The 14,189-nt window shown below is 41.3% G+C and overlaps 1 protein-coding gene across 2 annotated transcripts; it reads right to left on the bottom strand.

The window, feature by feature from the left end:
• Positions 1 to 11,282: 11,282 nt before the first annotated feature.
• Positions 11,283 to 12,056, bottom strand: LOC115633338 (coiled-coil domain-containing protein 1-like). 2 transcript variants are annotated; one of them, XR_003996335.1, is made up of 3 exons: positions 11,718 to 12,056; positions 11,577 to 11,661; positions 11,284 to 11,517 (listed from the first exon to the last, which is right to left on the bottom strand). XR_003996335.1 is itself a non-coding variant. In XM_030530770.1 (2 exons), the coding sequence occupies exons 1-2, from the start codon at positions 11,926 to 11,928 to the stop codon at positions 11,648 to 11,650; spliced, it is 225 nt and encodes a 74-aa protein (XP_030386630.1). In that variant the 5' UTR covers positions 11,929 to 12,056; the 3' UTR covers positions 11,283 to 11,647. The 2 variants fall into 2 exon arrangements, 1 of the variants encoding a protein (XP_030386630.1); XM_030530770.1 differs by having other exon boundaries at positions 11,283 to 11,661.
• Between the last annotated feature and the right edge of the window lie 2,133 nt (positions 12,057 to 14,189).

Raw genomic sequence — 14,189 nt, 5'->3', positions numbered from 1 at the left:
GAATTGGTAATCGCTTTTTGCTGTATTGAATGGAAATATTTCAGCCGTCTGTGGTTGCTTATCGAGATATTCGTAGACCGTTTTTTCAATTATGAGCTTCAACATTTACTAAAATTTGAATAAACAATTAGGGCTGGCAAGACTCGAAGGTGTGTAGCTACAAAAAAAAAAAGTAGTCCGTAGCACGTAGCCCACTGATTTGATTGCATCATTTATTTAACTCTTCGAAAAATGTCGACATGCCGCGCTGTGTTGCAACAATTAAGTCAACACTTTCGTTTGTCAGTGCCTTAACAACTTTAACTTCAGCACTGACGCCGGCCGCCTGTTGCAGCTAGCACTTTCAATGGCTCGGAGGGTCAATAGCACTGAAAGGCAGCAACTTAAAGCCAATCCACTGGCAGCTGCCTTTGGAATGTCCGCAACGACCAAAGAGCAGCGGAAGCGAAACTTTTGTCGCCATTGTGCGAAAGTTTTGCAATCGCCAGTGCCTCATAAACTTTATAAACACACACACACACACACACACACACACACACACACACACACACACACACACACACACTTAGAGACGAATAATTTGCGAACTGGGGACGCAGCATAAATGAAGTTATGTCGTCGCCACTCTGCCTGCCATGGCCGAAAACGCACGCCCAGAGATTTGATCGTGCACAAGAACTGCAAGTCATGCTCCCTTAATCCAACCACCCGCCTGCCTTCACTCTCCACAAGCCGTTAATGGATGCCGTGTCTGGGTTGTCCGCAGTCCTATTGGTATTGGCAATTGTTTTTGTATCCCATACCCGAAGGGTAAAAGGGTATACTTCTTAGTTGGAAGCGATTTGCGTTGCGATGTCGATATGGCCATGACTGTCTGCCTGTGTGTCCGCCTGTAATCAGAAGGTATCTGTATCTCAGAAGGTACAATAGCTAGAATTACCAAACTTGGTATCCAGGTTCCCCTAAACCCAGGGCAAATCAAATTTGTTTTTTTCCCCTCTTAATGCTTGGAATTTCAAACTTGTATTAAAACTATACGACTCTATGTGCGTAATATGTATCTTTGACTTCATTAATTTTACTAAATCAGTTTATTGTAAAAAATAAAATAATAAATAAATAATAAATATATATATTTTTTTATTTCTGAATTTTTACTCGGCTCTACTATTCCATTCCCATTCTTTGTTTTAGAACAGAATATAAGCATTAGTTCGAATTTCCTATTAAAATGTAGACAAACGAAATTGTTTCCATGCTTGTTCCGAGCTTAAGGTTCGTGGTTTTTAAGGAATGTGGTTTCGTCACTTCTAATTACTTCTTTGAAGCGTGACTGTCTTTTAAATTATGGACTGACTACTAAGACTACAACAGCAACGGCAACAAGAAGAAGAACAACAGCAGCAATGCCACAATAAGACTGCTCGTTTAAGCCGCTTAGCTTAGTCCAAGCCACAAGCCATTAAATGGAATACGTCGCCTCAGCCGCAGCACATATTTTAAGCTAATTTTCTTATGTTCACTTAATTTACAGCTATACCGTAAGTCACACACACATATACACACACACACACACACACAGTCACTTGTTAACTGCGTTGTCATCATCGCCACTTTCGAGGGTTACCCAAAAGTGGAGAGCGCGACATTCGAGTTCAACTAATAATAAAAACCTAATGCGATAATCCATTTATGTTCCCCTTGCAGCTCCCATCTCGCAGCTCGCATCCCACCGCCCACTAACCCGACACATGACTGCGTTTCGGGGTTTCTCTTCAGCTGATGGGCGGCCGAAAACTTTTGTGGTGTTACCAACACTTTCCGCCTACAACACATCGCCAAGAATGGGATGATGTGTGCGAGGCACACACAGCTGCGACATACGCCCAGGATGCAGGAGCTAATGGAAACACTATTCTCATGCATGCCTCCCAAGCTGACTTCTTTGCCCAGCGAAGAAGCGATTGAAGTGTGTAACGTCTATAAATTCTGCATAGGCTAGATAATCATAAATTCCAGCACACTATGGGCTGATGGCATCGCAAACTAGGTTTTGCAAATCAATAAAAAAAATGTTCTCGGAGCTCTTCCAAGAGACATAATATATCGACTGCCTCCTGCCTCCGATCCAACAGTATCGGAAAAGATAAGTTCATGTAACATGAACGGATGTTCTCATAGAAGATTTTATAAGCTTCTGCAAAGATATCCCCAGGATAAATGCCACGGCTTTGCTACACATAATCAACATTCAAATGGATGAGAAGAAGAATTAAGATGACTTTTCATCGCAGCAGCATCAGCGCCTAAAGAGGGACATACTCGTGTGTACTCGTATGTGCTATAAGCGACTTATGGACTCCGTCCAGCGACGCCTTCGCAAATGGAGCAAAATTTGTGGACCTGCAGAGTCTGCAGTATGAGGCTTACGCTCTCCAGCGGATACCTCGTTTCAAATGCATGAGCTGCGAGCATGGCCCTAACGGACATAAGTGCTCTGATGAATGCGGCGAGCTAAGCTCGACAAAGCAGATACCTGCAAAAAGGACATGATGAGCAAGCTTTCTAATTGTGCGAGACTCAACGATGCCGGACATCTGCCACGGGTAGCGAGTGCGTCTTTTTCGAACGTGCGTTTCAAAATAATGGAAGTTAAACTCTTACCACAGTGAACCACTTTAGTATGCTCTCTGAACCGTACAGAAAAAATAACCCCACTGTGTGGACAATTATGAAAATATGTTTAGTGAGGATGTCGAAATCCACCAGCTTAGATAATCCAGAGGTAAGTGGGAAATGTTTTATGCTTTCTAGGCTCAAGATTTATTTATTTAGATTTCTTAATTGGTTGTGATGCAGTTTTGTAATTTTGTGTTTTTTGAAACGAAATTGAACATTTCTTTTACTTTGAGATAAAACTGTTACTGAACGCATTGTGTGTCGAAAAGGATAGTTAAAGGGTAAATTATTCTTTTAAAGCTGCGTACCGACTTAGGTGTACAAGATAAGTTGGCAGTAAATAAACTGAACGTGGTGTACTTACACTTGCTTAACCCACACATGCTTGAGCCTGCTCGTCGGAAACGGTTGAGACATATGAGTAGGAAAAGGAGTTAGAGGTGTGAACACTTGTTATGACTTGAAGTGATTAAAATGAAATCCAAATTAAGTAAAATTATCTCGATGAGAGTCGATCTTATATCGAGAAGAGGTGAATTATTAATTGGCAACTTGTCAAACACCTCTCGCCAGTGCTTTGTTTGAGTGCCTACTCGAGTGTGTGTGCAATGCCTAGTCCGCTCGACTATTCCGATCTCCTCCGCTGCCCATGAGCTCCTCTTTCCTTCACATCTCATTGACTGACGTAGAAACGCTTGAAGGGCATTATATGCCTGGCCATTAACAAACGCACACACGCACATACATATCTACATAGAGATTCACAGAGCCACAGACAGAGAGACAGACAGCCGGACAGACAGGCGGACAGATACGCAACAAGGTTGCTATAAACTTGTCAACTAAGCTGCTAAGCTGAGAGCTGTGCCTGTTCTGCAAAAGTGTGTGTTTGTTTTAAAAGCATGTGTGTGTGTGTGTGTGTGTTTGGCTACTCTATTAGCCGCATTTTAATTCAGTTACTTAAGTTTAGTGTGAACACAACAATTTCATACTTGACAACACTGCACACACAGAGGAAGAGAGAGAGAGAGAGAGAGAGAGAGAGAGAAAGGCACTCACATGGCCGTAGCGAGGGGGGTGCTAAGGGGGCAGCTGATTCTGAACGGAACAAAAATTTTGCAGACAAATTTGAATTTGTGCCGTATTGTACAAAATTCAGGAAAAAAACATCCATTTTATGACTACGGCTTGATTGTTGTGAAGATATAATGTTGAGAATATATACCTATATATATATGGGCACGAAAACATTGCGTTAATATGCTCAACTTATAACTCGTAACTAGCCCTATATTTGGCGCTAAAGTTGATTTTGGGCAACGGGACAAACGGGGCAAATAAGTTGTTTTTGCGGCCACCAGTTCGCTGATTTCATCGAAACCTGAGGCAATATATATTAATGCGACTAATTTGAGAAGGTTGTGCATTATTATCTCTTAAAAATAGTTTTGGTCGAAATAAAATAATTTGAGATTTCTTTATCTGCCATAACTTTCTTTTGATAACTGCCCCGACCCCATGTTAGCTTGTAAAAAAATCTATTGAACTGAGAAGCATACGAATCCTTTTTAGAAAATTAACTAGACTTGATACTATAAATTGATTTTCAAACTGAGAGCAGCACCCTTTAGAAAAATTACATATTTTTCTCTCCGTTTGCACGCCTCTTTCAATTTTGCATTATCTTGAATTTCATTTTCCCTATTTTTCCATATTTTTCATGTGTTTTTTATATAGTGGAAATAATTTGATAGTAAAAAATCAGCCAAAAAAATCTTGCCTCCTCCTGGACTAAATCCTGGCTACGCCCATGGGCACACATAGTGTGCAAAAGTGAAATCGGGCGGACGTGTGGCTAGCCTGTCGTTTTGGCTGTCTGCTAGAAATTAAATGGCTGACAGGGCGGTACCACAGACATACTACTTACATATGCTCGAGTATGGGAACTCTACGAAGTACCCACGTTTTGTTTGTTTGCGCAAGGTAAGCTTCTAATTGTCTCAAAGGGAATTGCTTCCAAGTCCGCTGTTTTCGTCCAGCCAGTAAGGGCTGCAGCCTGGGCAGAAATTTTAAGGCTGATCTAAATATATCATCACTTTCAACAATATTGATTGTCTAGAGTCGATTGCCTAGTCTTTAAACACAACTTTTCTTTAAGAATGAAGTATTCCGATCAAAGAGTATGAAACATATGCAGACGATCGTTGATGAATTAATAAAAATACAAGTATATTATTTTTTAGTCTCTGTTGATTGAAAAATCGAACAGTCGATCTTATTTATAATTTGTATATTTTGGTCACCCTGATGTACAAATACTATACTTACATATGTGCACATACGGATTGTGCTTTCAAAAACTGTTGGTCTCTCCATTCTGGCAGTCTGTCAATCCATCGCGACGGACGTCAGTCTATATGTGAGTTACTCCCTGGCTTGCTTTTCCACTAGCCAGACACAATGACCTCACATTGTCAAAGCTCTGACCCCTTGCACCGTCCTCGTTCTCTTGCCGCTCCTTTCGACTCGCCCAACCACTTTGCCCTTCCGGGTGTGTTCTCTGACCCATGCTGCTGTGGCTGGCGTTGTGGTCAAAGGTAAAAAGTTTTGTCAAATTGAAAATTTTTACTACTATGTCTGAGGACTGAGGCAACTGGATGTGGTCAGTCAGAGAAGGGTCTGAGCAAGGGGTTGGGGATTTGGGGCTGGAGTTGGGACTGGTATTGGGATTGCAGAATGGCTGAAGGGCAGCGCTCTGTTAAACAAACAAGCAAGCAGCCACATCACAGCACAGCACGACACGAGGTATAACATTGTTGTTGCTTCTTTTGCTTATGTTGTTGTTGTTGTTTTTGTTGTTTTTGTTCACTCGCTCGCCCGCTCGAGCAGTAAAAACATCTTAAATTAGATACATTTTATCGTTGCACACATGCTGCTTACACAGACAAACACACAGGGCGCACACATAGATGCAGAGACACTGGACAGAGAAGCCCAAAGTTTGCAAAGTTCTGAGTGATATTTATTACATGACACTTCATGTGCAGTTGCCCGCTGCTTCGAAGCATCTCTCATTCTCTCCTCCATCACTATTACTCTCTCTTTCCGTCTCTCCAACTGTCTACTGTCCACCGTCCCTCCCTCAGTTAGCCAGTCGGTGAGGCGGTGCGGCTGCCTGAAATCCTTGCGCCTGACATTTGCCTCACGCATTTGACACTTTCTGGGCAGTTTTGACTGCCCACTCTGCTCTCGGCTTCCTTCTGTCCTTGTCGCCACTTCTCCCCAAAGTTGCTGCCTCTTTGTGGCCAGTTTGTTTTGCGCGTGTGTGTCTTCTAGTGGCATGTCAACAAGCGTTTAATTTGATTTTAAATCTTGCTCTAAAGACTTTGGCTGTGCAACTTAGCAGCTCTCCATCTCTCTCTCTCTCACTCTCCCACCATCTCTCTCTTGCCTGATTCTGCACTTTATGCACATGGCACCGAAGTTTAATTTTGACAAGAATGCATGTGTGTGTCTCTGAGTGTCTGTGTGTGTGTGTGTGTGGCACTCGATATGCAAAGCTTTATTAAGCAGCAAATGCCAACACGCATATCTTTTCACATTTTCGCAAGGCCAATTTAAATTTAAAAGCCACCGCAGTGAAAAGTGCATAATTGGTCCATTATTATTATTAAATTTCGGATTCTGCGAACGGAAATTATTCATGCATTTACCATCAACATTTTCAGCTTAAAAGGGAGGCATGCCAACACCTCACCATGTTCGAGAGAAATGGTGCGAGTAAGTAATCAGATATCTTTGAAATTATATAAAGTTTTTATACCCTGTACCCACAGGGTGAGAGGATATACTAATTTAGTGCGAATGTTTGTCACACAAGGCGTGGCGGGTCCCAATACATATGAATTCACTTATATTTCATTGAAGAGTAGGTCTGATCTGATCAGTCTCGTAATCGAGGTGGAATAAGTGCCTCCCAATTGCCTGCTGCACAGGTGAACTCATAAGGAATGTGGAGACTTGTGACAGTATTTATTACGACCTTATTTGTAAAAAGGGTTTCAGAATGAAATTGTTCTCCTCTAGTCGTTATTTATTTGTGGCAGCTTAAATGAGATCTTACTTATAGAGACAAACATGTGACATTAAATTCAAATATATTAAGGTTAATTATACTCAATTAGAAACTGGCTTGATTAAATAAGAAGCTTGTTTAATTGAGGCATGGATCTAAGAAACATCTGCTTGATTGACCAAATATGCAAAATATAGCAATGAATGTAATTTTGCATACCATACTGTACTATATACTTAAAAGTATTTTTGTGTGAAAGTTCGTAACCTTCTTAAGGATGATTGGAAAAGACTATATATGATCCGCATAGCGAGACGAATTTAAATCATGATGTCCGTCTGTTCGTCTGTCTGTCAGTTCCAATACCTACTCCTGCTTTGCACATATTCTTCAGTCTGACGGTCTCTGTCCTCCTGACGATATTATTTTTAAATGGCACATTTGTGCTGCTGGCCACTATAAAATAAAGAATATGAATGAAAAAAAAGCAAGGGAGAGTGAAAAGCATATAGCTAGCTTCCCCAGACGCAGATAACTTCCTTGTCACATAACAGCTGGTTATTACTCCTATTTTCTCACCTGTATCTATTAATGGTTAGGAAGATATTGGGAATTAAAAACGAATTCTGCAGTTTCCTTCTCAAACGAGTGGTAGGAAGTTACCCTGTGCCTCCTAAGAGTGGCCACAAATTAGGCCCAGCATGTGGCACGGGATTGAACTCTTTTGCGCACTTAAATCAGCTGCATAACTAACATGTTAGCACACATATTGTATGTATTAGCAAGCCGACAAACACACAAACATAATAATAGTAGTATGTCCACATATGGCAAATATGCGGGAAGAAATTTAAAGGGAATAAAATAAATGGAAAATACAATTTAAATAAGTGAATAACATGAATGCGTCTTGCGCTGCTGACGAGAATGAAAACAGCAACAACAACCACATCAGTAATTATAGCAACTGCAACAGAAACGGCAGGAACAAAAACTGAAGCAGCAAAAACTACATAAACAAGCCAGCTTCGCTGCTGTTGGCATAGTTAAAGTTCATAAAAAAGTCAAATTAATTCAAATTGCATTGCACATATACTGAAAATCAGAGAGGGGGATACCCAGTAGTGCCCTCGAGAGCCCCGTTTGTCGGAGTTGAAAATGAAAGAAATACTGATGCGTATTTTTGCTATGGCTGGTAAATACTTGTAACATAACATTATCGCATCCTCAATTTGTTCTCTCGGCACATTGCTGTGGTAGATCGAAAGAGAGTCCGAGCGTCCAAGTCCACTACACTTCAAAGGAGGTTTACAGCTATAGAAAAAAAGCGTTTGAGGAAGTAGCAGAACTCTCCAAAGTAAACTTACAACCATGAAATATTTGCGTTTGAGGAAGTACTCTCCGAAGCAAACTTTTAACTATGAGAAAAAGCGGGCATTGGAGCAGTTTCTTTTTTAACCTTTGTTTTATAAATATTATTATTGTGAATTGGCCTCCAAATTTAGGCCATAACATAACATTTAACATACATATAGGAGACCAAAATTTTACAATTTACATTACATACTATACGTGTACACTTGTAGCGAAAATATTTGACTATTTGGGTTTAGTATCTTTAGTCGACTAATTGGGCAGGTGTATATCGACTGGTGTGCTGGTTTATTTGGAACTCCACGGTCTCCAGATTTAGGTCATGGTGCAGCGTGGATCCGACGCATCAGTCGCACCCAGTGATAAGCCGCAATGCTTTATTCTGGAGCGTCTGGAACCGTTCGACGCTCTAGCCAGTCCCCAAATCTGGATTCTGTAGCTCCACTATCAAGTTCTACTGGGTATGTTGAAGCTGCTGCATCTGTGTGTGTCTGTGTGCGTGCGTATACACGAGCATGTATGCTTGTGTTAGGGGGTGTGTGTGTGTGCGTGTGTGTAGTGTACTTAACATAGTTGGTATTGTTGTTGCTGTCGCTTAACTTATTTCATTAGCTCCTAAATGTATGCAATTTGACATTTTTAATTTAACTTTCTCTAACGCCAGCATCATTGCGAGAGAATGAGAGAGATAGAGAAAGAGAAAGAGGGGGCGCGTGTGTGAGAATGTTGAAGATATGCATGTGGGACCGTGCAATGCGAGGCCACGCCAAGTTGTTTTATTTACCTTTCAGCATAATCCTTCAGACTTGCCCCTATCGCCCGACCCGACTCAAGTGCATGCAGCCCGCATCTCACACAGCATGTGTGTGAATGTGTGTGTGCGTGTGTGTGTGTGTGTGTGTGCTTATAGCAGGTGTGCACAAATCACAGTCGTTTTTGTTGTTGCCGTGGCTTCTGCAGTCGAGGTGCCATATAATTTCTTCATTTTTATATCACTTGCGCTCGCATTCGCGCGCTTATGTGCAATGTGTCGAAGTTTTTTGCTGACAATACAAGCAGCGCACACAAACACACATATGCAGGACAAAAGCAGCTTTGGGTCCTAAGCTGGAAGATGGTTTTAAGGGCTTGTATGCAAAAGTGTTAACTTTTCCTTCTTCTATCACAACACAACTGTCCCCCATTTTGGGGTCGAATTTTTGTGAGTACAACACAACTCTCAAGCGTTGATGAGACGATGTAAGGGAGCTCACATACCGCTGGTAAGGAGTGGTTTAGTTACCTTTTGTTTTTTCAACGATTTATGGCAAAGACATGATTGCTTAATTCTTTTCAACTTTTTAGAAGGAAGTGGACACCAATAATGGGGTCCCTTGTTATTAAGTATACAATCGATCATATTCTAGTAGAAAAACAGGTATTTTTTTCAATAAATTGTAAGGTTATGTGAAACCTAAATAAAACTAATGTGGTTAATAGAGGTATTAATAGAGATTATGTTATCGAGCAATTAAAATTTCATGAAGCCAAATCTGCTCATGGTTTCAAGAAATGATGATCCTAAGAATGCTTGCTCAGACTCTAGAAACTTTCGATTAAATGCTTTGGAAATAAACAGAACAATTTGGCCTCGCATCGACCATTACGAATGCTGCGTTGTATAATTATTTCTTTCACTACAAATTGAAGGAATCAAATTATTTGTCATCTCTCCTTCAGATAATATATCCTTTCCATGTCTCTAGCTTTTTAGCAAAATTCCTCCAACGATTGTTACCTATTATTGTTACTTTGGTCAACACTAGAGCTCTATTTCATATATACCATGTGTTTTGGCAAACTACTGTGGATTTTCCTTTAAAGATGATCAAAAAATGTCAAATGCCAAAATGCAAATACCAGTTGAAAACCAAAAACAAGTACAGTTTCCATTAAGGGGAAGAATAGCTGGGGTATTCATATTCGATTCTCAATCATTTCTTTTTCGAAGTGTATAAATGTGTGCATGTGTGTCTGTGTGATGCTGCAGCATCTAAGCTGTTTGAGTCGTCAGCCGTCAGCCGTCAGTCGTCAGTCGTCGTCGTCAGGTAGGCAATTGACGCCTGAAGGAAACACGTGGCCTGGCCTCTAAACGGCAAATTGCAACAGTTATAAGACGAGACGATGTGACTGCAGTCTCAGTTGATTTGATTTGCAAGGCACTCACGCACACACACAAACAAACACACACATATGTGGATGCCTGCACGACCAAAGAGTTCAATCTGCATATGCAAGAGGTTTTTGCGAAAATGCAGCGACGATTTCTGTGAAATTTTTCCTCCTTATCTTTTCCTTCTCGGTGCCAAGCGCCTCATAGGAACATGCGTCACACGCGCACATTACAGCTAACCTGTTCACACACACGAACGCACACACAGATACACGGATACACATATAAATATAGTATGTGAACGCATGTGGACTAACACTGAGCGACAGCAAGTGCTCAGTGCTTTCAATACCATTTCCAATTGCAGTTCAACTTCTGCATTTGGTTGACGCCCTTGATGAAGATGGCGATGGCGATGGTGATGGTGATGGCAGTGGCAATGGCAATGGCGTAGACGCTGCCGCTGCTGCTGCTGCTGACGCTGACGGCGCTGCTATTGATGCATCTGCTGCTGACAAAGCTCACCACGAAAGCAGCGATGCCAACCAAAGCGATGACGACTATAAATGATGAGGATGCTGATGCTGATGCTGAGCTGATGCCGGTGCTGGTGCTGGTGCTGATGCGGAGGCCTTTGATGATGAGGTTGCGGTTGTCATATTGTTGTTGTTGCTATTGTTGCTCGTTGTGATTGATGTTGATGTTGGTTTGCAAAGCAAGGCAGCGTAAAAGGCAGCTTAACTAGCTGCAAGCTTCACAAACTGCACACGTTGCATTCTAGATGGGGCGCTCAAATGTAAGCTATAATTTGTTTTCCAAGCGAATATGCCAGCAGCATTAGATCGATCGTGATTTTATTTAAACTGTTTGTCTACACTCATTCAGTCGTGGCTGATTGATTGACTGATTGAACGACTGCTTTCTCAAATTTAAGAAAACGCTTTGATATTCTTTTGAAGCCTGCGGAATTTTTAGTTTGTGTTTGCAACATTTTATTTGTAATTATAACATTAATTTCTTGACTAATTATAAGAAAATAGAATTTTTTCGTTTGTGTGCTCGTTGAAAAGTCACATTCCTTTTGGATGTTTGATAATAATTGCTAAAGCATTATAATTGGTATGTTGTTCTTTTCGCGAAGAAGAAAGTCACAGCTTATTGATTTCCTGATGGCGGGATATTGATGTTCAGGGACTATTGTGAAAGCGGCGTTCTTTAGGTTGTTTGAAAATAAGTTCTGAAAGTATTTCATAAACGTCTTTATGTGTAATCCTGGTAATCGGGCTTTGCTCTTACATGATGATGGAGAATACGTTGCGCTGATAAATTTTAAATTGGATGCATTGTTTTGCGTAGACCTGGGTGGTTTATTCTTCAAAATCTGAAAGTGTAGACAAATGTAAGTGTGTTCGACATCTGCTGGCGAATACTAGGTACCTTCAAACCCATACATGTCCATTATGTCGTTATAGTCCGAATCAGTATCTAGGTCTCCATCTGGGTTGTCGGATGCGTCGTCGTCATCGCTGCTGTATGAGTAATCCGAATCTGATGCCTCCCAGTTATCTTCTTCTGCCTCCATATGCACTACAATATGCACTTGTGCAACATCCTGAACTGGTTCATTCTCATTCTCGTTATCGTCCATAGTTTGTTAGAGGACTTGAAAAATATCTTGTAACAATAAACTTGTGTTTATTTTATTTGCTGAGCCTGTTCTGAGCGTGTGTGTGCGATTGATTGAATGCTCTCTTGAAAATAAATGAATGCTGATTGAAATTTCATAGCTGTATAGCTGTCTACAAAAAAAGTTAGGAAAAACGAATAGTTTACTATATGCATCTTCTTATTAGAATAAATGATCTGTAATATAAGGTAGCTTTTTTGCAAACCGAACTTGACAACTTGCTAGATCAGCAGAATGTTCAATGATGATGTGATGATAGTGTATACAATTAGCAGAAAACCAAGCTGCTGTTCCACATATTGCGAACTTAGCCATTGGGACAGCCAGCATTGGAGCTCCCATTCCTGCTACTTTACTTATAGGGGCCATGAAGCGAACTCATAATATAATGCAGCATTGGCATCTGATTCAAATCAAATTACTTGCACTTTAAATTGCCACGAGTTCATCGTGTCTTATGTGTGTGTGTGTGTGTGTGATGCTCTAATTAGGCCAAATCATGCTCTTGGTTGAAGCAGCCACATCATCCACGTCTGCTTTATGCTTTGGCTCAAGCATCAAATATCAAGCATCACATCATCTCAGTCACATTTATCTCAGCTCTGAGCTTTCTCTCGCTTCATCCAATCAACACAGGCCAACGTCTCAGCACAGTCAGCATCAATCTATTCAGCCATCCATCTGTCTATCTACTTAACTGTGCCAGCCATCCGAACATCCAGCAATGATGACGACGATGATGACGACGATGATGAAGATGATGAAGATGATGGTGCTGATGAAGATGATGATGGTGGTGTTGGTCAAGAATATATAGTATACGAGTATATGATGCATGCACGATATAATATATCTCTTTCTGTTTTTTTTCTGCTGTCACGCTGTTCCCGTTCATCTGATTCTTGCTGTTTTTACAATACCCATATTGTAGTTGTTGTTGTAGTTGTTGTTGCTTCGCCGTGTTGTTCTTGTCGTGGCTTCCACTATTGTTTTTGGCTGCCTCTTTGGCGCGGGCACTTCAACAACATCGAATATCGAGCATTGAACAGTGAGAGTTGAGAGAGTTGCCTTCGGGTTGACTAACTGAGCAAGCGGTTGCTGGAAGGTCGCTGGGTGGTGCTTTGAGATTGATGCACTGGGCAAGGGGCAAGGGGCAGGGAGCAGGGGGCTTCGGTGGGTTAGAAGAGGTGCAGCTGGCCTGTATTGTTGATGGCTTTGGCATTGGCGTTGATTGTTGTTGACTTTGATTTTTGCAATCTTGTTTCGATTTATTTTATATTTCTTCCAGGTCACTGACATTTTTGGCAATGTCCACTCACACACATACGCATACACACACACACAAAGCTACACACTTGGTTTCTAATTTGATTCATTGCCTTAGTTGTCGTTGTTGTTTTATTGAGTATTGCATGAAATTTGAGTAAATAGCACAAAATATACACATACATATATATGCATGGGTGTGTGTGTGTGTGCCACATGCGGGCGCTTTGTATGTGTGTATGGGAGTGTGGCGATGCTTCTGACGATGAGTGTGGGCGTCAGTCATGGGCGTGGCTGATTGCAATGCATTTAGCAGAGCCCGCATTTTTATTTGCCATCGTTCTGAAATTCCTTGCCCCGCTTTTTAGCGTTTTTGTTGTTGTTGTTGCTTCTGCTGATGCTGCTGCTGCTGCTGCTATTATTATGGCAGCTTTTCTAGTGAACGATGCACGCTGACAGCTTTTCATAAATTTGCCACAGGACTTTGACAGACAGAAACTATTACAAAATGCAAAAGAATCGCCTTGTGGCTCGACTCTCGACGATTCTGTGATGGCAATGGTGATGGTTGGTGTTGTTGCCACTTTTAGTTTTCGTTTTTATACCGTTATTGCTGTTGATAAACAGACCAACCGCTTCAGCTGCTGCCACAAAATGTTGTATAATTTTCATGAGCTTCAATCAACACAAAAAGCCAAATGCCAGCAGACAAGTGTGCAAAATCGAATGGCAACAAATGTGGCATTCACGCATACAAAAGACAAAGGTTAAGCTTTTGTGGGGGGTGGGGGGAAGCAGGACAGGACAGGGCAGGGCAGGGAAGGACATCAGCGACAATGTGTGATAATGCGATGAGAGAAGAATGTGTGCGAATGTCCTCGCATGCTGCTGGCCACTGTGGGGCATTAATATAAAACGCAATCAAAATCAAATCAAATGAAAATTGTTTTGAGTTG

This window comes from Scaptodrosophila lebanonensis, unplaced genomic scaffold (genome assembly GCF_003285725.1).
Source record: "Scaptodrosophila lebanonensis strain 11010-0011.00,11010-0021.00 unplaced genomic scaffold, SlebRS2 tig00001418-arrow-arrow-pilon, whole genome shotgun sequence".
NCBI lineage: Eukaryota > Metazoa > Arthropoda > Insecta > Diptera > Drosophilidae > Scaptodrosophila > Scaptodrosophila lebanonensis.
Note: the sequence above shows the minus strand (reverse complement) of the source record. Positions and strands in the feature narration are given on the sequence as shown.